Raw genomic sequence first — 21,826 nt, 5'->3', positions numbered from 1 at the left:
CTGCTTTTGATATCTATTTATTTTTATTTTTTCAAATATGGTGCCAGTAACCACATCTGTTCACTTGCATAGCTCATTGGATATGAAAATGTTATCAAAACATGTTTCGGGAATAGTTGGAGAGGATTTTCATCAACTTTTCTGATTTCTAATCACACTTTGGAATAAAGCCAAACATTTCAAAAATATGAATCTCTATAATTTTACTGTCAGATTGGAGATATACACTACTAGCAAAAAGTTATGTATATTTGACTTGGGGGTGAAATTTATGTATTATGTTACGCTATGTTGTTATGCTATGCTACAGTGATATGTCATGAAAGTAGGGCATTTTAAGTAAAAGTATGCAATGGGAATTTCTGTATCTCAAACATTGAAACAAAAGCTAACAACAGTGGTGGGTATACCACAACAAAAAATGTCACTGTGTCAATAAGTTGTCATGAGGCCAAAGGACGTCCACTTCTCTGCTTTTCTGTGGCTCTTCCAGTCTCTCTGTCTCTCTGTTCAACCTGCTGATGAGACACTCTGAGCCCAGTTGACACTTCCCTCTGAGAAAATCCCATCCTCTGAAGTCTCCACATGTCCAGGTACTGTTGGTGGACTGTTACAGGTTTCGTCTTGATGATGTAGAAATGTGAATGGCATGATGAAGAGGACTGATTCAATACAAACTGTCATTGAACCAGAAAGCTTAGTGGTTGAATCATGGATCAGACGCTTGTTAGGGCACGATGTTATGTTTTCAGTATTGAAACATTTAACAGTCGGACGTGTGCATTCAAAAGTTTAGAGAAGGTCAAATTAAGTTCATTAATTGATGAATTAATTCTGAAATTCTATCTGAAAGCTGAATATCCCTAACTTTTTGTGAGTAGTGTATACATTTGTTCAATAAGTGATGTCTAAGGATATTTAAACTTTTCAATAAAGTGAGCAGATTTAGTTAATTGAAAATTGATAAAACTGATTTGTGAAAAATAGTTTATAATGAATTGTGCTGCCTCTTCTAAGAGTTCTGCAACTGTGCGTATCACTTTACGGTCTCGCTGTCGTCATGATTTTGTACAGGTCATAACACGTCTCAGTATAACAAAATTTCCCCACACTGAAAAAGGATGTGGCACATTTCTCATGAGAGTCAGAACAAATCAGTTGGCACCCAGAGCGTTGTTAGCAAGCAGTTCTGATCACCACACCACAAAGCCTTTTCTTTACAGACATACTTGAGATTGATTACTGGCCAGATTATTCAAAAAATAAAAGCTGCTGTTGATGTCTAATGGCAATCTGAAATTGCTCCTATTAGTATTAGTATTAGATCTATTAGGTTGTACTTGTGCTCTTATCATAAAAGATGCACTAACATGGAAGAAGTATTTATTTATTTATTCTGTATAGCTGCATTTGTTCATAGGCATCTTTTACCTGCAGATTTAGAGTATATTTTGGGGGATTTTTTCGCCTGTAATCGATAGTATAGTATAGTAGAGAAAGACAGGAAATTGTGCTGCACAATGATGGACACTGGGTCTTAGTAACTTGGGGTCTATAATAATCATAAAAATAATTGTATAGACCAAGTATGAGTGGCAGGGGCAGACCACCACACGAGTGCAGTAATTCTAGTTTTTCTTTTTAAATTCTCAGATAGATATTGAAGTGGTGAAGGGCTTGACAAAGCATCATTTTACTTCTCTGGTTAGATATTACAATCACACCATTCAGTCATATTTAATTCTTAAAGCAGAAGTAAGTGGTCCGGTCGTTTTCGCTAATGCTGCGTTCCAGGCAGGCTTTTGAAATCGTAAATTACAGCTTCAAGTCACAACTTACGACTTTGTAGCGTTCCAGGCAACCCACTCGTGTTTTTCCGACCTGTTTTACCTGTGAAAGTCACTATAACGGCCACTCGTAACTTCCGACCCGTGAACTCGTACCAGATCGAACTGGTACGACTTCACAGGTCGGAAAAATACGAGTTTCCTTGAACGCACCATAACAGTCCTCGTCCCTACGTCACCACATTCACGGCGTCCCTTGGCTGCACACACAGCCCTGCATGCCGTTCTCTCTCCTCATTGGATAAAAACTGTAGGATACGATAAATGTTTTCTCTTCGGCTCAGAGCAGAGCAGAAGGACTGACAGACCCGTGTTTCAGTCCAAACACTCTATGTAAGTGATTGCTGTCGGAAGATATAACTATTTAAGACTTATATTAACACAAATATATCACTTACTTCTGCTTTAATTATTTTAAATAAAAATAGATTGTACACTCTACAAAATATACATTTCATGTTTTGGGTCTTTTCTCTGTGCACTGCCTGACACCTTATTTTCACAGTCTATGCCTGACACCAAGTGGAAAAATATGACATAAATATGACGCCATAGAAAAAGTCCAGTATTTGGGAGGGCGAACAATGTAGGAAGTGCATGCTGCCGACAGGTGGCAGTAGTCCAACAACCTGGGAGTCAGCTGCCGTCAACACCGCAGAGGAAGAAGAAGTAAGCTAGTAAGTATCTACGACTGAACCAACACGTTTGTGCCTAAAACAAGCTGCAGTAGGTAGTTAGTAGTGTCGCTGTTACCACCTAATTTAGGTTTTCTGTTGCACACCAGGGCGCTGACAGAGCCGACATCCATGGCGAAGAGACGCTCCGAGGACACGCTGCTGCACAACTCTCCCTCCAAAAGATGCTGCTGCCATGCGCTGTGCAGTGTTGACATGCATCTGGAGAGCTGCACGCCGCCGGCCGGGGGGGTGAGCCTCAGCCCGCCGTCGCTGCTGGCTCTGCTGGGCAGCCGCTGCAGGAAGAGGCCGCACTACTTCGAAGACCCGGAGCGGGAACAAGAAGCAGCAGCGGCGCTTCATCGCAAGACGACGACACACTGCGACACTAGGAGGAAGCATGCTGCAAATGTTTTGACTGTGCAGACTTCTGGAAGTTTCCAGGACCGAGGCGTCTCCAGTTCTGCCACAAACATCAAGAAACGACCTCGGCAGGACTCCGCAGGTTCAGAGGCTACTGCTAAAGCTAACGATACAGTAAGTTGCTGATTATGTAGAATAAGTTGGCAATTAAAAACATGCTAAGATAGATGGACACAGGGAATATACATTGGTGTAATGGCAGTAAATGGCCACTAGATGTCACCATTCACTCACTGTACACCCCGCTGAGATACCGCAAAGTCTCCCTAATATGTTTTTCCCTTTAATTGGTTGACCTACTATGGGTTATCCAGTCTAAAATGTCACTATTAGCTGCGTTGGACATGTCTCCTCAGCTCAGCCCCTCTCTTTTCTCTTTCTCATGCTTCCTGTAGGCTCCTGAAGGGGACACCAGCCATGAAGACTGTGCTTATAACTCCTTCCAGTACTGGAGGGTCCCCTTACCTGAGCTTGACCTCTCACTGCTAGAAGATGTCAGTGACCGTTCCCAAATAAAACAAAACTCAAAAGTCAAAGAGTCGTCTTCGGATGCCATGGAGACCTAAATGTGATGGGAGGGAGCAGTGAGCTTCTTTGACTTTGTGGTACCATCAGCATGAAAGCATGATGATGAAAATGTGACGCTCTGGGTCTGATCAGGTTCACATTAAGTCTGCTGGAGATGCACCCAGGTGAGAGGCTGCAGACTGCCAGTTTAGCTTACCAGTAGTCTGAGTGATACAGGCTGATCCAATTTGTATCGGTGTTAGATTATGGGTTTAGGCGAAGCACCAATAAGATCTGTATCAGCACTGTAACAATGATGGATACCCATCCACACCCAAGTTGTATACGTTTTATTTTGTTGTTAGTTTTTTACTGTTATGTCCCTTTTTAGAAAATAATACCCATTTTGTGGTAAATATTTCAGATGTTGACAGTTTATTTTGTATTTTATGTTGGCACTCCACATGTAAAACCTACAGTAGTGTTTTTTTTTAAACTATAGGCTACATTTGTTACATTCATAACGGTGTCAAAGGTGTAATGAAAGTTGGGTCTGGATTACAGTTCATATTATAACCACTCAAATCTATCAGAGCTTGCTTTGTGTTACTCATCCCTGAGTTATTGACAGATTATGTGACTCAGTCCTTTTCTATTAGCACTTTTTTCCCTAATACATTTTACTGATAAATCTCATTGTAAAAAAACTTTTCTAAACTCTTCTTGTGGTTTCAAATTTGCAGTTTTGCATCAATGTACATGTCAGAGGCAGTGTTATGTAAAATTAAATGAACCATAATGTCAGCATTGTTGAATATATCCTGTTGTAAGAAGCTATAAAATGTAAAGTAAATATGGTAGCAATTGACAGGCACATGTAAATGTAAATTTAACAGGGTAGGTACACAGGTTAACTATAGAGAGTAATAACACATAGGCTAGTCAATATTCAGTAAAAGATGATATAATAATAATAATCATGTGTATATTGATAATTTAATTCTGCCCTGTGATGCCTCCAGTTACCAAAAGTGTATAACACACTACCCATTCCTGCTGTTTTTAGCTGGGGATGTAGGCTATTACATGTATTTGCAGGTGCTGTGGGCTCCAATTTGCTTTACAGTACCAGTCAAAAGTTTGGACACACCTTCTCATTCAATGGTCTTTCTTTATTTTTATTACTTTCTACATTGTAGATTCAAACTGAAGACATCAAAAATATAAAGGAACACATATAGAGTTATGTAGCTAGTGACGGAAAAAGGGTTAGCCTAATTAAAACAAAAGTGTTATCAGTCACCTGGCCTAAACCCAGTTGAGATGGTTTGGGATGAGTCGGACTGTGCAGAGTTAAGGTCAAACAAGGTCTCAGACTGTTGGAAAACCACTCCAGATGACGACCTCATAAAGCTGATTTTGTTTAGGCTACTACATAATTCCTCATGTGTTCCTTCATAGTTTTTATGTCTTCAGTATGAGTTTAAAATGTAGGAAGTAAAAAAATAAAGAAAGAAAAGTCATTTAATGAGAAGGTGTCTCCAAACTTGTGACTGTCAGTGTGTCTGTATAATTACCTGGGAGGGGGGGGGGGGGTTGTAAGGGTGAACAACTGGATGTTTTTTTTTATCCTATTAAAAAAAATAAGAAGAAAAGAGTCGTTTACCGTATGGTGGTTGGAGGTGGGGCAGCATATAGTACCTCCATCAGCTCAAGAGGCGGAACGGGTTGGAGGAGCAGGAGGAGGAAGAGGAGGAGGTCACGAACTCCTCAAGGCTACTTGGAAAGACTGTGTGCCCTTTGGACCAGCGGCTGATAAAGGGGCAGTCGGTCCGTGTCGGGACTAATGATGAGGTGGTGGGATTTGACTCAAGACCCGTGCAGACCCATTGATTGTATTAAACGCTTCACGCCATTGACTCCAGTGTACAGCCATGGTAAGTTATCTGTGTCACTAGCGCTTGTATCAGAGACTGTGAACAAGAGGCTCAGCAACTTGTGGCAGTTTGAAACGTGACGTTTTTATTTATTTATTGCTCATTAGCTGTCGTTAGCGAACAGCTAAAGCTAGCAGTGTTTCCTTTGATTTCTATGTTAGCTAAAACAAAGTTAGTTCACTGGACTTGAGTTATATCGCCTCTAACATGCAGGTGGGAGTAATAATATAGGCTTTATACGCAGTTTACCGTTCAATTACATGATAGATATAAACTGAAGTGATAATTACCTGTGACTTTATGGTGTGTTTAAGCGTTTTTTGAACTTTGTTGCCTCGGGTAACGTTAAACAGTTAGCATTAAGTTACTAGCTGAGTCCAACTTTTCACTAACAGTACTTTGAGTCTGAATTTGCATTTTGCGAAACGCCACAACATCTCATTGGACGACAGCGTTGACTTCAGATACTCAGCTGTTTAACTTAACCTGAGGGTCATCTCAATACCTACATGGCATCTCGCTAAGTTTTCATAAACATCAGTAATACTACTGTGAAGAGCAACTACACAATCCATTGGTTTTGTCATAGGATGCATAAGTTACAGTAGAGTGGACGTCTCACTTAAAACATCCTCATTTGTTTCCTATATAATAAAATGTATTATTAAAGGAACAAATCATTATGTCATTACCATGCTGCCATATGACCTTTTAAGTAATGCTCCAGCTGACTTGATCACGTGTCAGTTGTAACATTGCTGTGCCATGTGTTGAGGTGAGTAGTAGGCTATTGCCTTTGAAGAAACCACACTTCAGAGCCCTGTTTAGTGTTTACACAGCCTGAGCCAGGGAGGGTGTGCACCGCCCCTGACCATGTGTGTACTAATCTCAGGAAGGGGATGTGTGTATGTTTCCTACCAACAATGCTCTTCTCAGTCAGGCCATTGTTGAAACTCGATGGGAAACTGACCACAGAAGCAGTACAGACCCTGAAAGACCAGGGGAGCCATGAAGAAAAGACTCCCATAAGGCTGAATCAGAGGTTGACTGCAATATATCACATCGTCTGTGTGTTTGTAAGAGTGCAGTTCAGGTTTCTACAGATTGTTTCCTGTGGGTCCAACAACCAGGCAGCTGCTGGCATTGTAATGAAATGAGCTTCACTGAAAAGGTCACTGATTACATTTTTTCAGGAAGCATGTGTTTTGCTGGAGGATGGATTTGACAATAAAGCTGAGAAAATACTGCTTAGCTGCTCCAGGATCTGTGTACGTAAGTAAACATTTTCTCTTGTCATTTCAGTCACGAAAGTCTTGGATTGAGGACACCTTCTGCAAGAGAGAGTGTGTTAAGTTTATCCCTTCTTCTCGGGATTTACACAGGTAAACTGGACTTACATAAACTTAGGTAATCAGAAGAGTTACAAAATGGTTTCTACAGTAAATGTACAGTAAATAATATCCTTCCCAGATTAAATACAGGCTGGTTTGTAACTGGAAACAACATTTTTCTGAGAGCAAAACTATTTGGCACTCAGCCCTTCCTTCCAGGAATAGGGACCATGTAGATTCTTTGATAATGTGTTATTTCCTGTTTTTTTCCAGATGTATTCCAGTATGTCAAGTATGCCAAAGCCTGATCAGGTATACATTTATTAATTGTGTTTATGTGTGCCTTTATACAATCTTCAAACCCCGACCCACCCCTTTCAAATGAAGTTCTTGATTTTTTATTGTGTGGATTTTTGTAATTTTTTCCCCCTCATTTTTACATTTTCCTTGGTATGGTTGTTAGTGACATAAACAGTCTAGTTGCTCCATCAATGAGTGAAAGATGTGTGTAAATTCTGTGGGTTGTAGAATGATCACATGGTCACATCCAAACAGAGACAAGAGACAAGGCTCAAGGACAAAGGGAGGTGAAGAGGAAGGGAGGGAAACAGGAAAAAGGGAGGAATTGTTGAAGCCTGACTTACATAAACTGAGGGGAGGTTAGAGGGCTGACAGGTGAATAATACCCATCAACCCTCTCTTGATTTTGAGATGAACTACAGTGCACACACCAACATTTCTCTTTGCCGAAAATGGTCAAAAAAGACCCACAAATACATATGAATGAAGTGTCTGTTCCTATGTTTAGTTTCCCACCTGCTCACCATCTTTTCATTGGCTAGATGTTGTTGTGGCCGTCTGATGGCGGAGCACTCTTGGCAGGAGTCGCTTCCTCCCATATCATTCTTTCCTGCTTCTGGACAAGACATGGAGGAGGACTGGTCCATAGAGCTTCATACCAAAGCCAGTCCCACCAACGCTTATGGGACCGTAGATTTTGAAGACACTGCCACTCGCGTCTGTCGGGCCAAGGTGTGTGAGTTTACCAACTGTATGTGTGTACCAGTCCAGATAACATACAGAATTTAGATAAGTTACAACTAACTTACCTTAAACTTCTTTATCATAACTTGCCCATAAAATTAAAGTAAATGCTTCAAAATGAACAGGAGAATAATCTGGATTTTGGTGGTTGACTAAACAATCTTAAAGCTTGCTATGATATAAGCAAAGATTAGAGAGTTGTACAAAAGATGTTATCTATTTCAAACAGTAGGGGCTAAACAGTCTGACAAGTAGTATCTTGTACAAAGAGTCTTTCAGTCACAAACTGCTCCACTTGTGTCCTCTTCAGTATGTCCGTGTGGCTGTAGACTCAAAGGCAGAGGCCCTGCTCCAAATGATGCGAAGGGAGTGGCAGATGGAGAGACCCAAGCTGCTGCTGACTGTGCAGGGAGGCTCAGACAACTTCACCCTGCCTCCTAAAGTAAAGCAGGCCTTCAGCAAAGGGCTGATCACTGCTGCTCTCAGCACAGGGGCATGGATACTTACTGATGGCATTAATACAGGTAGGCGTTTCACACTGTGAGAGTCAGTACTTCATGGACAATCAACATCCCTATGTGAAATGTCGGTCTATTTGCTCTCATCGCCCCTCACACTGATCTGCTCTCTTCATTTGTTTGCTTTTTGAATGTTATGCAGCAAATAGGTGTGTTTGAAGTCTGAGGAGCTCGTTATTATGCCTTTGAATTGTATATTTGCTGTGCATTCAGCTGCTCTTTGCATACCCTCTAGGTGTGTCCAAGTATGTAGGTGAGGCAGTGAAAACATTTGGAAGCCACGACCTCAGAAAGAGGAACACAGTCGGCATAACACCGTGGGGTGTGATCGACAACAACATCGACCTCATTGGCAAAGATGTACGTATTAAATGTTCTTGTTGATAACACTACCTCACCAATGTGACACCAAAAAATGTTTTGAGCATTGTTGTTTTTTCAGGTGTTCAGGCCTTATCAGCCATTGGGCAACCCTTTGAGCAAGAGGGCCTGTCTCAACAGCTTCCACTCTCACTTTCTGTTGGTGGATGATGGTACGCTGGGAAAACAGGGCTCCCAGCAAGGCCTCAGGAGGAAGCTGGAGAAACACATCCAAATACAGAAGATACACCCTCGTGAGTCTGTTTATATGGGTGTGGGTCTTTGTGTAATATACAAACAGGAAGTGAGAAAGCCCCTGGTTCACTCTCACTGTCTTTCCTAGGACTGAACCAAGGAGTGCCTGTGGTGTGTGTGGTGGTGGAAGGAGGCCCTGCCGTTGTGTCCACAGTGCTGGACTATGTCAGCAGTGTTCCCCCTGTGCCAGTGTTCGTGTTCGAGGGCTCTGGCAGGGCTGCTGACCTGCTAGCCTTCTTACACAAGCAAACTGCTGTTGACAGGTATGCACATCTACCTCACTGTATCTACAGTAGCAGGTCTAATGGATCCACCTTATCGTGTGGAATAAAACTATATTTTTCGTAGCTCATGTAACAACCTAAAAGGAGTCAGATGACATGTCACGTATATAACGCACACTTTCACTGCATGCCTTTAGACAGCTGGATGAAGACATTAAAGAGGACTTCCTCGTCAGGATTGGAGACGTGTTTGGGGTTGACAAAGCAGAAGCCTCTCACGTCTTTAGTCTCCTCTTGCAGTGTATGCAGCACAGACAGTCTGTAAGTGAAAGACAGATTTGGAATGTGTGTGTTGGGACGTGACGGATTACTCACTCAGTATGTCTTTTGCACAACAGATAACCATCTTTGACTCAGAGTCAGAGGACCAGATGACACCCGATGCAGCCATCTTGACAACTATTCTCAAGGGTACTTGTTTTCTCCTCTTTTTATTTTTGACAATTGATATGCTGACCAGTCTTAGCTGGAAATCCACGGGTGTAGTTGATAACATGAAAACGCTGCTGACTGGCTCACCAGGATGACTTGAACTGAACAATAATTATTAACCTGGACTAATAATTGGACTTTTCATGCCATGATAAGCCATGAAAAGGTGTGTTATAACCTGGACATGGAGTGTTACAGCTTCTCTTGTTTGTTTTCTATATGGTGAACAGGCACTAGGGCCAGTCCTGCAGAGCAGCTGAGTATGGCTCTTGTCTGGGACAGGGCTGACATTGCACAGAAAGATGTTCTCGTGCATAGACAGCACTGGCAGGTGTGTAATTGCACACCATTGTTGCACATGAGGAACCTTGTACATTGTCAGGTTGTTTTACCTACTGTCATCATTTCTTGTGATGTATCTAGGTGGGTTCCTTAGAGCAAGCCATGCTGGATGCTCTTGTGATGGACCGCGTCAGTTTTGTCAAACTGCTGATTGACAATGGCATGACTATGGGTCGCTTCCTCACTGTGGATCGCCTTGAGGAGCTCTACAACACAGTTATTATATATTTTTTTCTCTTTATCTCAAATCTTTATCACATTTTCCTGCAGTCTCTAATTTTCTTTTTTTCTTCTTTTTTTTTAAATCAAAAAATACCTTCACCCCATAGCATGTTTGTTTCTTGCAGTGCTATATTCTTCTTCTGTTTTCCCTTGACTCTCACTTTGCTTTACAAACACAAGAAAATCAGTTCTTTTGTTTGTGGCTTGAAACACAAATTCCAACACTATGGCTTTGATTGAAATCACAATAATGCACTGTAAGTATTTTGCACCAGTATTCTCTGTGTCTTGTGGTCAATTGCTTCTAGGGTATTTTTTCAGTTGTTGTTGTTTTAGGATACTTCTGAGATCACAGAACTGTTTGTCATCACCACTCTCACTCTTGGCTTTCTCTATGCTGCCTTTATCTTTTGTGTATTAGAGCTTGTTTACTTATTCATAACTCTGGGATAATAAGTCCCTCTAAGAAACAAGCTACAGATCCCAGAGCTGTTACCATACATGCAATCTGCAGCTGTGTTAAAGTAACCAGTATGTTTTTTTTGTTTTGTTTTTTACTTTTTGTTTACTTGTATCTCACCATGGATTCTAATGATACAGATTTCTCTCCACAGCCACATGGGCAGACACATCGCTTCCTGCACCACCTTGTTGAAGATGTGAAGCAGGTAATTAGTGAGCAGAGCAGCTACAATCATATAGATAAAAGTTATGCCCTTGTTCACGTAGACCTTCTTAGCGTTTACTCAGAATATTAACTGTAGCAGACATATCTACATCTGTTTACTAGACAATAATTTAGTGTATCTGTGTGTGTGTGTGTGTGTGTGTGTGTGTGTGTGTGTGTGTGTGTGTGTGTGTGTGGATGTCTCTGTGTGTGAGTAGACTTCTCTCCCCATAGGTTACCGTCTCTCCCTCGTTGACATGGGCCTGGTGATAGAGTATCTTATTGGAGGAGCATACCGCAGCGTTTACACACGGAAACATTTTAGAGCTGCCTACAGCCGCTTGCAAAATAGAGTGAGCAATTTGTTTATATAAATGTCCTAGAAAAAAGTTTGACTCTGTTATTTTCCTATGTTTATTAATTGGATTTATTCTAGAATTTAACTGCAAATAATCCACTGGCCTCATTATTGTTCATAGGAGGGAAGAAGAAACAGTAGTTCCACCTCCTTGTACACAGAGAGACGGGGATTTATGCCACACTCTTCAAGGAGTTTGCAGGACCTGCATTTTTTTAGAACTGCTCAGCCCTACAAGCCCAAGGTGTGTGGGGGGTTTATTTCAGCATGAGGCATGTTTTCATAAGTCATTCAAACCTATGAATCAGCACTGATGCTGCTCGGTTTTATAATGAATTACTTTCCCATTACTTCCCTCCATTTTCCTCCATCTAGGAGCAAGATGCATCACCTGGGAGCAGCGGAGACGTAACGTTGAGCCCTGGCCTCGGTGATGCTCCGCTTTCAGTTTCCTTCAACTTCAACGACCTGTTTGTATGGGCTGTGCTTCAACAGCGGCAGCAGATGGCACTGTTCCTGTGGCAACATGGCGAGGAAGCACTTGCACGTGCCACAGTGGCCTGCAAGCTTTACCGGTCCATGGCCTTGGAGGCACGACAGAGTAGCATGGACGACAACATTGCAGAGCGATTTAAGTCGTATTCGCTGTAAGTATATACTCTGTGTATGTGTGTCATAGTATGAATCAACATGCAGTCTATTTATGTTCATTTAAATGTCCCATATTATGCTGTTTTTCAACCATTTCACATAGGTATAAGTTGTCCAACCACATTGTATTCGTAGTGTATTGTCCCCAAATCAAGCTCTCTAGCAATCTAAAAGCGTCTCTCCTGTCCTGAGAATGAGCCGTTTCTGTGTCTGCACACTGTTATGGACTACATGCAGGTTTTTGTATGGGAACCGTCTTACAGTATGAGTGCATGTCTCTCCTGCCTCTGTGTCTCAGTGAGTTTGGTCAGCTGGCGGTGGATGTGTTAGACTGTGCGTTTCGTCAGAACGAGCAGATGGCCATGAAGCTGTTGACTTCAGAGATGGAGGCATGGAGCCACTTCACCTGTCTGCAGATGGCTGTCTCCTCATGTCACAGGCCATTCGTCTCACACTCCTGCACCCAGACCCTCCTCACAGATCTCTGGACCGGACCGCTCAACATGAGAAAAAACTCCTATTTGAAGGTGAACACTGGAAACTTATTAATCTCTATCATGTTTATTTTGAGTGTCAAAACAAAGATTTTCCTGTGTCGGTGTATACATTTTTTGCATTAACTGATGATTGAAAAACACAAGTCGCCACTGCTAATGTCACCATCACAAAATGATAATTTATTTTATTCAGTATTAACTAACATTGATTATTCCAGCTTATGTTTACCGATGTGTCAGGATAGAATTACATAACACACTTGTCATTTCTTCCTTTTAGATAATTTTGAGCCTTCTTCTGCCTCCTGCTATCTTGCTACTGGAGTTTAAAAGCAAAGCTGAAATGTGCCATGTACCACAGTCCCATGAGGCAATGCTGTTTGGACTTGACCCTGCAAAGTCAGTACCAGCCAATGAAGGAACTGACCACACGGTAAAGTTGTGCTAGTGAGATATATGTCCAGCATTGTTAGGGGTGAAACTGTAACTAGAATGTTAATAGACTTAGTACTGTTCTTCTTGCGTTCACAGGACAGTCAGGATGCTGAGCAAGGCAAATGTCTCGGTCCTGTGTCAGAAACGTTGTCCTCTATGAGTGCACACTGTCTTTCCTGGATCACAAAACTCTATGAGTTCTACACAGCTCCTGTTGTCAAGTTCTGGTTTCACACAGTAGGTGAAATCACTGTTGTTATATTTGCGAATGAATCTAAAATATTCCTTCTCCTGAAAACACATAAAAGGAGTACCTCCTTGTCCCTAATGCACAGTATACATTTCATTGAATGTAAAGTTCTCGTGTTTCAATTTTCTGTCAATTTTTTGGCTCTGTCTTTATTTTAGATGTCCTACTTGGCCTTTCTGATGTTATTCGCCTATGTTGTCTTGGTGAAGATGGAGGATCGGCCCAGTGTTCAGGAGTGGCTGGTCATAGCGTACATCTTGTCAACTGCAGTGGAAAAAACCAGAGAGGTGAGACGGCCAGTATTTTTATGTGTATTGGTGTAGGCATTTGTGATCCATTTTCTCTGCATACCAGTAGTATCATCTTGAGGTTGTAATAGAAGTAATAAGAACACAATACAACACATAAAGATGTTGTTTAAAGAAGCTTAATGCTAAGTAATGACAAAATGTATCTCTAAATTAGGTGGTCATGTCTGAGCCAAGGAAGCTGTGCCACAAGCTGAAGATTTGGTTCTCAGAGTACTGGAACCTATCAGATTTCATTGCCATCCTGCTGTTCTTGACTGGACTGGCAATGCGATGGCATGCCGATCCCTACCGGACGGCAGGGCGCATCTCTTACTGTTTGGACTTCATCTTCTGGTTTGTCAGGGTGATGGATCTGCTGGCTGTGAATCAGCACGCTGGTCCTTACCTCACTATGATCACTAAGATGGTGAGTCTGGAAACTACTTGGTGGAGTGGAAGAAACCTGAGAATATTTTTTTTGTAACCCCAGTTTTCCTCCGTGTCTGCACAGACCAGAAACATGTTCTTCATCGTGGTGATGATGGCAATAGTGCTGCTGAGCTTTGGGGTCTCCAGGAAGGCCATCCTGTCGCCAGATGAGGAGCCGTCTTGGAGCTTGGCAAAAGATGTGGTCTTCCAGCCCTACTGGATGATCTATGGAGAAGTCTACGCAACAGAAATAGATAGTTAGTGGTTTAATAGGAAATACATGATATCTGTTACCAAGCTTTGTTTTAGATTAGTAGCATTTCACTTTGACAGTTTAGGATTTGCCTTCAGTTTTTTAGTCAAAGTGCTTAATGCAGGTTTGCTGCATTTACCACATGAGATGACACAAACAAGTCAAGTGATGCAAAACTTTGTTAAAGCAAAGTGAGTTATTGGTTATAGACAAAAGTTCGGTCAATCAGTCTCACCTCATTTGAAGTGATGCTTATTTTGTTTTTGTGGCTCTCTGTTTCAACATTGCACATCATGTGTCGCAATCAAAATGAGATAAGATAAATATTCTATATTGTATTGATAAATTGGTTATCAAATATATGAGTAACGTACTGTATGTGTCACCATACTAAAGTCTGTGTGTTTGTGCTTGTGTGTGTTAACAGCATGTGCCAACAATAGCACCTGTCCTCCTGCCTCATTTGTTACACCGTTCCTCCAGGCTGTCTATCTGTTTTTCCAGTACATCATCATGGTCAACATTCTCATTGCATTTTTTAAGTACGCCTGGTCCTTGAAATAAAGTTCAAATTTAATTTCACTAATGGCGGACCCCAGTAAAGATCACTTTCATGGAACTGAATGTTTCCTTCCCAACAGCAACATCTACTTCGACATGGCTGCAACATCCAACAAACTGTGGAGGTACAACCGTTACCGTTACATAATGACATATCAGGAGAGGCCATGGCTGCCTCCACCTCTTATCCTCCTCAGTCACATGGCCCAGGGGTTGACGGCCATCTACAGGAAATTTAGTGGAGATGCTGAGCGAGAGGAGAGGGGCACTGGACTCAGTGAGTATTGCAGTTTGTGTCATAAAAAACGTCATCCAAGTCAGTCCACAGCACATCTACCGGTACTAATAGAGTCACTGTCCTGTCTTGCACATCCTTACCAGAACTCTACCTGCCCCATGAGGATCTTAAGAGGCTCCATGAGTTTGAGGGGAAATGTGTAGAAGCCCACTTCCATGAGAAAAGTGAGGGTCTCCACGGCAGCCAAAATAACAGGATCAAAGCCACTGCTGAGAGGTCTGTTTGAGACTAATAGATTTGTAGAAACCATGAGTGTGGGATTAAAGCAGAAGTAAGCGGTATTTTTGTGTTAATATAAGTCTTAAATAATTATATCTTCCGACAGCAATCACTTACATGGAGTGTTTGGACCGAAACACGGGTCTGTCAGTCACTCTGCTCTGCTCTGAGCCGAGGAGAAAACTTTTCTCGTATCCTACAATTTTTATCCAATGAGGGGAGAGAACGGCATGCAGGGCTGTGTGTGCAGCTAAGGGATGCGCCTGAATGTGGTGACGTAGGGACAAGGACTGTTATGGTGCGTTCAAGGCAACTCGTAACTAGTGTTTTTTCGACCTGTGAAGTCGTACCAGTTCGATCTGGTACGAGTTCACGGGTCGGAAGTTACGAGTGGCCGTTATAGTGACTTTCACAGGTAAAACAGGTCGGAAAAACACGAGTGGGTTGCCTGGAACGCTACAAAGTCGTAAGTTGTGACTTGAAGCTGTAATTTACGGTTTCAAAAGCCTGCCTGGAACGCAGCATTAGCCAAAACGACCGGATCGCTTACTTCTGCTTTAAGTAAAGACATACAGTACATATGTGCTGTTGCCCTATATAAGTGGGGTTGTGTAGTGGAACATAGTTCTCATAGTAAATGGAAGATTAGTCTTGCTTCTATAACACCCATAAGGACGTCTGTCCTTATATTTTCTGTAATTAGACAGTTTTCAATGACCTCGTGGTCATCCAAAAATTACCCTTTTTCTGACACATGTAACTGCATGTAAATGGTAAAAATATTCAAGTTAGAGTGCTTAGGAAAAAAATATTTTTACCTATGACACAGTCACTTATTTCATATTTGACTAGCAGTATTATAGAAAATGTTTCCTGTTTGTGGCTTGAAAAAGTCAGTCACATTGTGACATTGGTATGAACTTATGTGTGTATGACACATGTTTTTGTCAACCATGAGATTTGTTATATGGCAAGAACAACTAACAATATAACATGATGAACAGTATGCATCTTTTTGTTCCCACCAGGGCAGAGGAAATGTGCCTGGTGGTGGGGGAAGTCTCAGAGAAGGTGCACTTCATTCAGGACAGTCTGTCAGACTTGGACTGTCAGTTGGGTCATCTCCAGGACCTTTCTGTGCTGGCTGTGGACACCCTCACCCTGCTGTCTGCCTCAGACAGCCTACATCAGGAGGAGGCACGTCTGGCTCAATGTCGACCTGTCATGACTTCTCGACACATCCTCCCTCACAGCTGGACCCTCCTGCACAGAAATGGAGCAGACGCTGATGTGCTTAATATGCGTCGGCTTATGTCGAAGGCATGCAAAAGTACCCCACCTTCTTTGCTGAACGGCTACACTCTGGCGACGAGTAGGCTGGCATCACAGGAGCGCCATGTCGGAGCCAGGGGGAGCAAGGGAGGAAGGCAAGAACATGCCGAGGAGGGAGAGGAAGGAGGAAAGGAGGTGCTTGCAGTTTTCTCTTGACAATGAAGTTGTAGGAAGTGAAAGAAAATGAGCAATAATATGATAATGTTGCATTCCTGACCTCAGCCTTTGAGGGGAGCTAAGACAAAAGAGAATTTCCTTATAGGGACTGTTAACTATTATCATTTTGATACCATGCATGTTGTCAGCTTTAGGACTCGTTAGAACCACCACATTAAAATTATTTACAATAACTTTACATTTAAAAATGTGTTGTGTTAACACACATTTTTCTCCTAGGACTCACTTTCTGCTAATGCTGACTTTCCCAGTGAGAAGTTGCTGGGAGTTCCTCGACCTGCATCCCATGCTTTCTCTCACTTTTATGGAGTTCATCCTGGTGGTTTCAGGGATCAGACAGCTTGCGAGTCCTGTGGACATTCCCGCTCTGCATCTCCTCTGTCTCCCAGAGGCTTGGAGTCACCACATCTTAAGCTCTGGCCATGTGACCCATACCTGTATCCCAGTCAGGAGGAGACTCCCATGGTAGAGGAGGAGGAAGGAGAAAATGAACAAGAAGACGAAGAACAAGAAGAAGAAAGGAAAAGGACACAGGGACAGCTGTCTGAAGCAGTATCCAGAGCTTCTAGCGGTGCTGTTCTTCTGTCTGACCCTCGAGACATCTCAGAGGGTTTGGTTAATCCTGCCTTTTCTCAGGACAAAAGCCAAACAAATTCTCGGTCCAGAACTTCCAGCCAGTTAGTCAGACCTGTGAAATCATCCAGGTGGGCATGTCTGTCCAGAGACCGCCCCTACGGCTACTGCAGATCTCTGTCATCCAGTGTGGAGAATATGGCTTTCTCTGGGGCAACTCTCAGTCCAACAAGGGGATCATTTCCCTCTCTTAATGAGATGACCAAAGAGTCCTGTGTGAGGGGCTTCAAGGACAACACATCGCTGCAGCGCATCAAGAGCAGAGGTAGTATTTAAGTTGTAGGGGGCTATATGGTATTACAAAAATCACCTTAAAGAATTTATTATTGTTGTGTTATTGCTTAGCCACAATTTAAAACAGATGATGTGTGTTATTGTATCTGCAGAGTGGTCCAAATCCTCCGACTTCACTCAAGTCTTGGACAGCAAAGGCAAACCCCAGGCCCGGAAGACAGTGAAGATACAAGAGAGCGGTCAAGATACTGTAATGTCACAGAGAGCATACTGTTTTGATTTTTATGCATGACACCTGAAGTTTTTCCATCCATTAAGATTCAGTAAGGCACTGAACATAAATCTGAAACCCTGCCAACCTTGCTATCTTTCCATGTCTTTATTTCTTATGGAAAGCAGGGCGCCACGCAGTCACATTTATCAGATGCCTGTTGGAGAAGGCGGCGATGGCTCAGAGGAGAACCTACGTGTTGGTCGGCCTCAACTAGCCTCAATCAGCTCAGTAAGGACCTACAGTCATGTAAAGATTGAGTACCTGCTGTACTGTATAAGCAACTAGGGCTCTCAGCCAGGTGGAGATGGAGGAGCAGAGGACAATGAACCAGCTTGTGGGTTTGTCATACATGGACTTTCTGAATTTATTATGCAACAAACCCAGTGTATGTAACAAGACCAAAAACAACAGCTTCATAAGATATTATACAATGTATGTTACCTTCATTGTAAATTTTGTTATACATTTCTGAAAACTGATAATATCAATGTTGTTTCAGATTTTGAACCCATGGATTTGTTGCAGAAACAAGTGTTTCCCCATCAGGTAGGCTATGGCGGATTTTGTGGTAAATTGTGATAAATATACTGTAGTAATTATGGGAACACTGAGATATATTTAGGTGTATTTACTGTATAAGGTATATTTAGAGAATAATGCTGTGATAATTTTTGCTCTGACCTGAAGGATGCGCGCAGCATGGAACAGCATGGTTCAGCATGGAACAGATCCATCGGCCACAGGTCTTCGTAAGTCTGCTTTGCTATTGTCCTGCCATAATGTCTGTGAATTTCTGAACACTAATTTCTAATTACAACATACTGTATTTTCTTCTTTTTGTAGCAGTTTACAGAGTGGCATTGCTGCAGAAGGTATTTCAGAACTTTCAGAACGCGTGGACCTTGGATAATTTTCTTGTAAAATATGTTTTATTCATTTGCTCATTATTGTGTCTTTTGTACTTCAATTTGTATGTTTGCTGCAGCTAAGGGCTCTGCATTCCAGTCCACTGAAAATTTGTATCCACACTATTCAGGTAATCCAAGAGTTTGTCTTTTGTTGAATCAGTGACCATTAATATGTTTAGTGCAATTGATATCTTTGAATCATCTCTCTGTTTTTGTACGGCTCTGAGAAACAATTTCAGGTCTCCATGTAGTTTGACTATTGTGTCTGTGTTAACAGCCATGGAGAGAAACAATCTGATGAGACTGGCTCATACCATCCCTTTCACTCCTGTTTCCATTTTAGGTAACTTTATTGTCATTTTCAGTTATCTTATTTTTTAATTTATTCTTTTTGGTTCACTTTGGTATTTTACTATTAATTTCTTTCCTTCTTTTTCTACTGACTCATTTATTCCCCAATCTCTTTAGGAGGTGAAGAGGTGAGCATCTACTCTCTGGAGGATGTGCCCTCTGATGCTGACCCTGAATCCAGCACAGTCTCCTGGTCATCACGAGGCCTGTCTGCAATGCTGCAGCCCCTCTCCAGTGAGGAGGGCTCTCTGGATGGGGGGCTCCGCTTAGGCTGCAGGGTGTTGTGTACGTGGGCAGAAAGGGATGTGCTCAGACCTGGGCACATATATGTGGTGAAAGCCTTCAGGCCCGAGGTGGTCCGTGCCTGGCAGAGGTATTTTCACAGTAGCACAGCACTGCAGCTTTGTTTAAGGGTAAGTCTGAAATGCACCTAGGCAGAGAATTACTGACATTTCTACAAACTGATGACAACGGCAATTCATAAAATTACATCAATTTAGATACATATTATTCACATTTTTGAATTGCCAGTAACTTAATATGGGTTTGTATTTGACATCCCTAAAGGAGATCCAGCAGCAGAGAGCAGCCCAGAAAATGATGCAAGTGTTCAACCAAGTCAAACCTGATGACATGCACCATTCACCAAGGTGTGTGTGTGTGTGTGTGTGTGTGTGTGTGTGTGTGTGTGTGTGTGTGTGTGTGTGTGTGTGTGTGTGTTTGCGTATGTAAGAGTTTTATCTCTAGCATCTGTATGATATACATTTAGCTATTGTTTTTTCTTTTTAAGATTTCTTGATGTGTCACTCGTCCTCTGGCATTCCAATGGCCAGTGGCTGACCATTGAGAGAAACATGTCCGGTGACTTCAGGAAGTACAACAACAACACAGGAGAAGAGATCACCCCCTGCTGTTCAATGGAAGAAATGCTGCTTGCGTTCTCCCACTGGACCTACGAGTACTCGGGCAGAGAGCTGCTGGTGCTCGATATACAGGGTAGGTCCTTGTTTGTGTTTGTGGCAAGTCTGTGTATATAACAATGTCTATGTTTTTTTCTGTATTTGTTCATTTACTTCTTCTTGGTAGGAGTAGGAGAGGAGCTGACTGATCCAACTGTGATTATGGCAGACGACCACAGGTACAGTGACCATTTATGCATCAAGATTGTTAATGAGATTTGGTGTGTAGATTTAGATTAATCAATAAATCAATACTAATTATCAAATTGGTATTGATGATGGGCAGATAAAACACTTTCCAGTCTCTTTTCTCATTCTACCTCTGACCCTGTTGCAGTGGTGACAGGGGTGAGATGCTTTTTGGTCCTGATAACCTTGGAGATGCTGCCTTCAATGGTTTCCTGCAGAAACATTCCTGCAGTGTCTGCTGCCGCAGACTGGGCCTAGAAGGTGAGAAATAACCAAACAGTCTGTCAGAGGAAGAGAATGTGAATTTAAATACTTACAGGGTACTGTATCTGTGTCTAGATGTGTGTGTGACATGTTTATGAGCATTTACATAGGATTTTCTTTTCTCCGTATGTGTTTTTTATTTCTGTTGTGCATGTGTGTATGTGTATGTGCTCGTATTCGTATGTCACCTCTGTGTCGTCACTCAGGAGGCCAACTTTGGCTCTGAGATAATTCCCCAACAACTTCAAATGAAGACAGCTCATACCAACAGCCAGCTAATTAAGCCACGAATGTTCGTTTATTTCTCTAACAACAGTAGTGTTTGAGGCATGGGGGTGGGCCTTGCTTTGTGCGTTATGCTGCACGGCCTTTGATTACGTATTAATCATTTCTTTGTGCTGGCGATGTGCTGCTGAGACATTAGCTTTGATTAGCTATTAATTAACGTCTCTGGGTAGACATGGTACCGGCATCTGGAGGATAACTGCTCGGAAAGAAACTGTGCTCAAAAACAAACAAGCCCAGCAAACAAACACACAAACACAAACATTCAGACACAGTTGTTTTGATATTTCAAAGGTGTGTTGTATTTCCTCTTCCTCTTCTTGTGTTCGCTCCAAGATTTCTCCAACAAATCAAACCAAATTATTCATGCTGGATGCGTGGACTTCCTCCCAGGCCTGTCAGTATTCTCTTTCTTGTGGTAATGACTGTGTTATTGGAGCGACATGTCGCTAACTGATGTTTCTGTTGTTCAGATTTAAGGAAGCATCTGGACAGCCGCGAGAACAGCAGTGAAGAGGAGCCTGTGTTGGCCCAAGGAGAACAAGAGGACTATCAAAGCAGGGTGTAACCTTTGACCCCAGAAGTAGGGAGAAAAAGACACACACACATGCCTGCACTACTTTACGTCACACCTTGTTCCTTCACAGTAGAAACAAGGTGATATGAGAGAAACATAAGCCGTCTGTGATTGGCACTACTTAACTGTGTAATTTGCACTAAGGATGCTAATATATTATTTCAAAAATGTTAAGTAAATACTGTCAGGAAGACAGATATGTTTCATAGTATATTTATAAGAAGGTTTCATTCCAAATCTCTTGAATCATAATAGGAACCACTACAGATTTCTTGAATAGGGAAAATTACAATTTTTTGTACTTTTATAAACGTTTTGATACTGAGAGAATGACAACTTTTGTGATATATTGTTCCAAAATAAAAAGTTGAACGTTACAATCTTATAATGTGTATGCAGTACATGAGACACAAAACAAGGCAGAAATGCACCCATAAAATTTCTTTTATTTTTTTTTCTTCCCACAACAAAATGTCTACAAAAGCGATAAAATATAGAATTTAACAAAAATCACTTCAGACCTTCACATTGTATATACATCTCAAAGGAGGACTCACTA

The 21,826-nt window shown here is 41.9% G+C and overlaps 2 protein-coding genes across 2 annotated transcripts; both read left to right on the top strand.

The window, feature by feature from the left end:
* Positions 1-2,528: 2,528 nt before the first annotated feature.
* On the top strand, positions 2,529-4,422 carry LOC146981779 (uncharacterized). The gene is made up of 2 exons (XM_085788197.1): positions 2,529-3,058; positions 3,340-4,422. The coding sequence occupies exons 1-2, from the start codon at positions 2,654-2,656 to the stop codon at positions 3,508-3,510; spliced, it is 576 nt and encodes a 191-aa protein (XP_085644323.1). The 5' UTR covers positions 2,529-2,653; the 3' UTR covers positions 3,511-4,422.
* A 1,911-nt stretch (positions 4,423-6,333) lies between these two features.
* Positions 6,334-21,614, top strand: trpm6 (transient receptor potential cation channel, subfamily M, member 6). Its single transcript, XM_085787309.1, has 40 exons — positions 6,334-6,559; positions 6,691-6,770; positions 6,993-7,031; positions 7,562-7,751; positions 8,074-8,287; positions 8,517-8,641; positions 8,724-8,895; positions 8,985-9,159; positions 9,318-9,441; positions 9,519-9,591; positions 9,843-9,943; positions 10,036-10,170; positions 10,791-10,844; positions 11,062-11,196; positions 11,323-11,445; positions 11,577-11,848; positions 12,151-12,379; positions 12,630-12,782; positions 12,881-13,021; positions 13,193-13,321; positions 13,500-13,751; positions 13,836-14,010; positions 14,434-14,548; positions 14,648-14,844; positions 14,949-15,081; positions 16,113-16,551; positions 16,813-17,491; positions 17,613-17,710; positions 17,860-17,962; positions 18,234-18,280; positions 18,422-18,483; positions 18,578-18,607; positions 18,718-18,770; positions 18,920-18,985; positions 19,111-19,406; positions 19,561-19,643; positions 19,784-19,989; positions 20,080-20,131; positions 20,290-20,402; positions 21,164-21,614. Exons 1-40 carry the CDS (start codon positions 6,542-6,544, stop codon positions 21,256-21,258), a joined length of 5,976 nt encoding a protein of 1,991 aa, XP_085643435.1. The 5' UTR covers positions 6,334-6,541; the 3' UTR covers positions 21,259-21,614.
* Positions 21,615-21,826: the final 212 nt, after the last annotated feature.

The sequence above is a fragment of the Trachurus japonicus genome, chromosome 9, assembly GCF_045865225.1.
Source record: "Trachurus japonicus isolate A0001 chromosome 9, Traja_1.0".
Classification (NCBI taxonomy): Eukaryota; Metazoa; Chordata; class Actinopteri; order Carangiformes; family Carangidae; genus Trachurus; species Trachurus japonicus.
The sequence above is the reverse complement of the archived record's forward strand: the minus strand, read 5'-3'. Positions and strand labels throughout refer to the sequence as shown.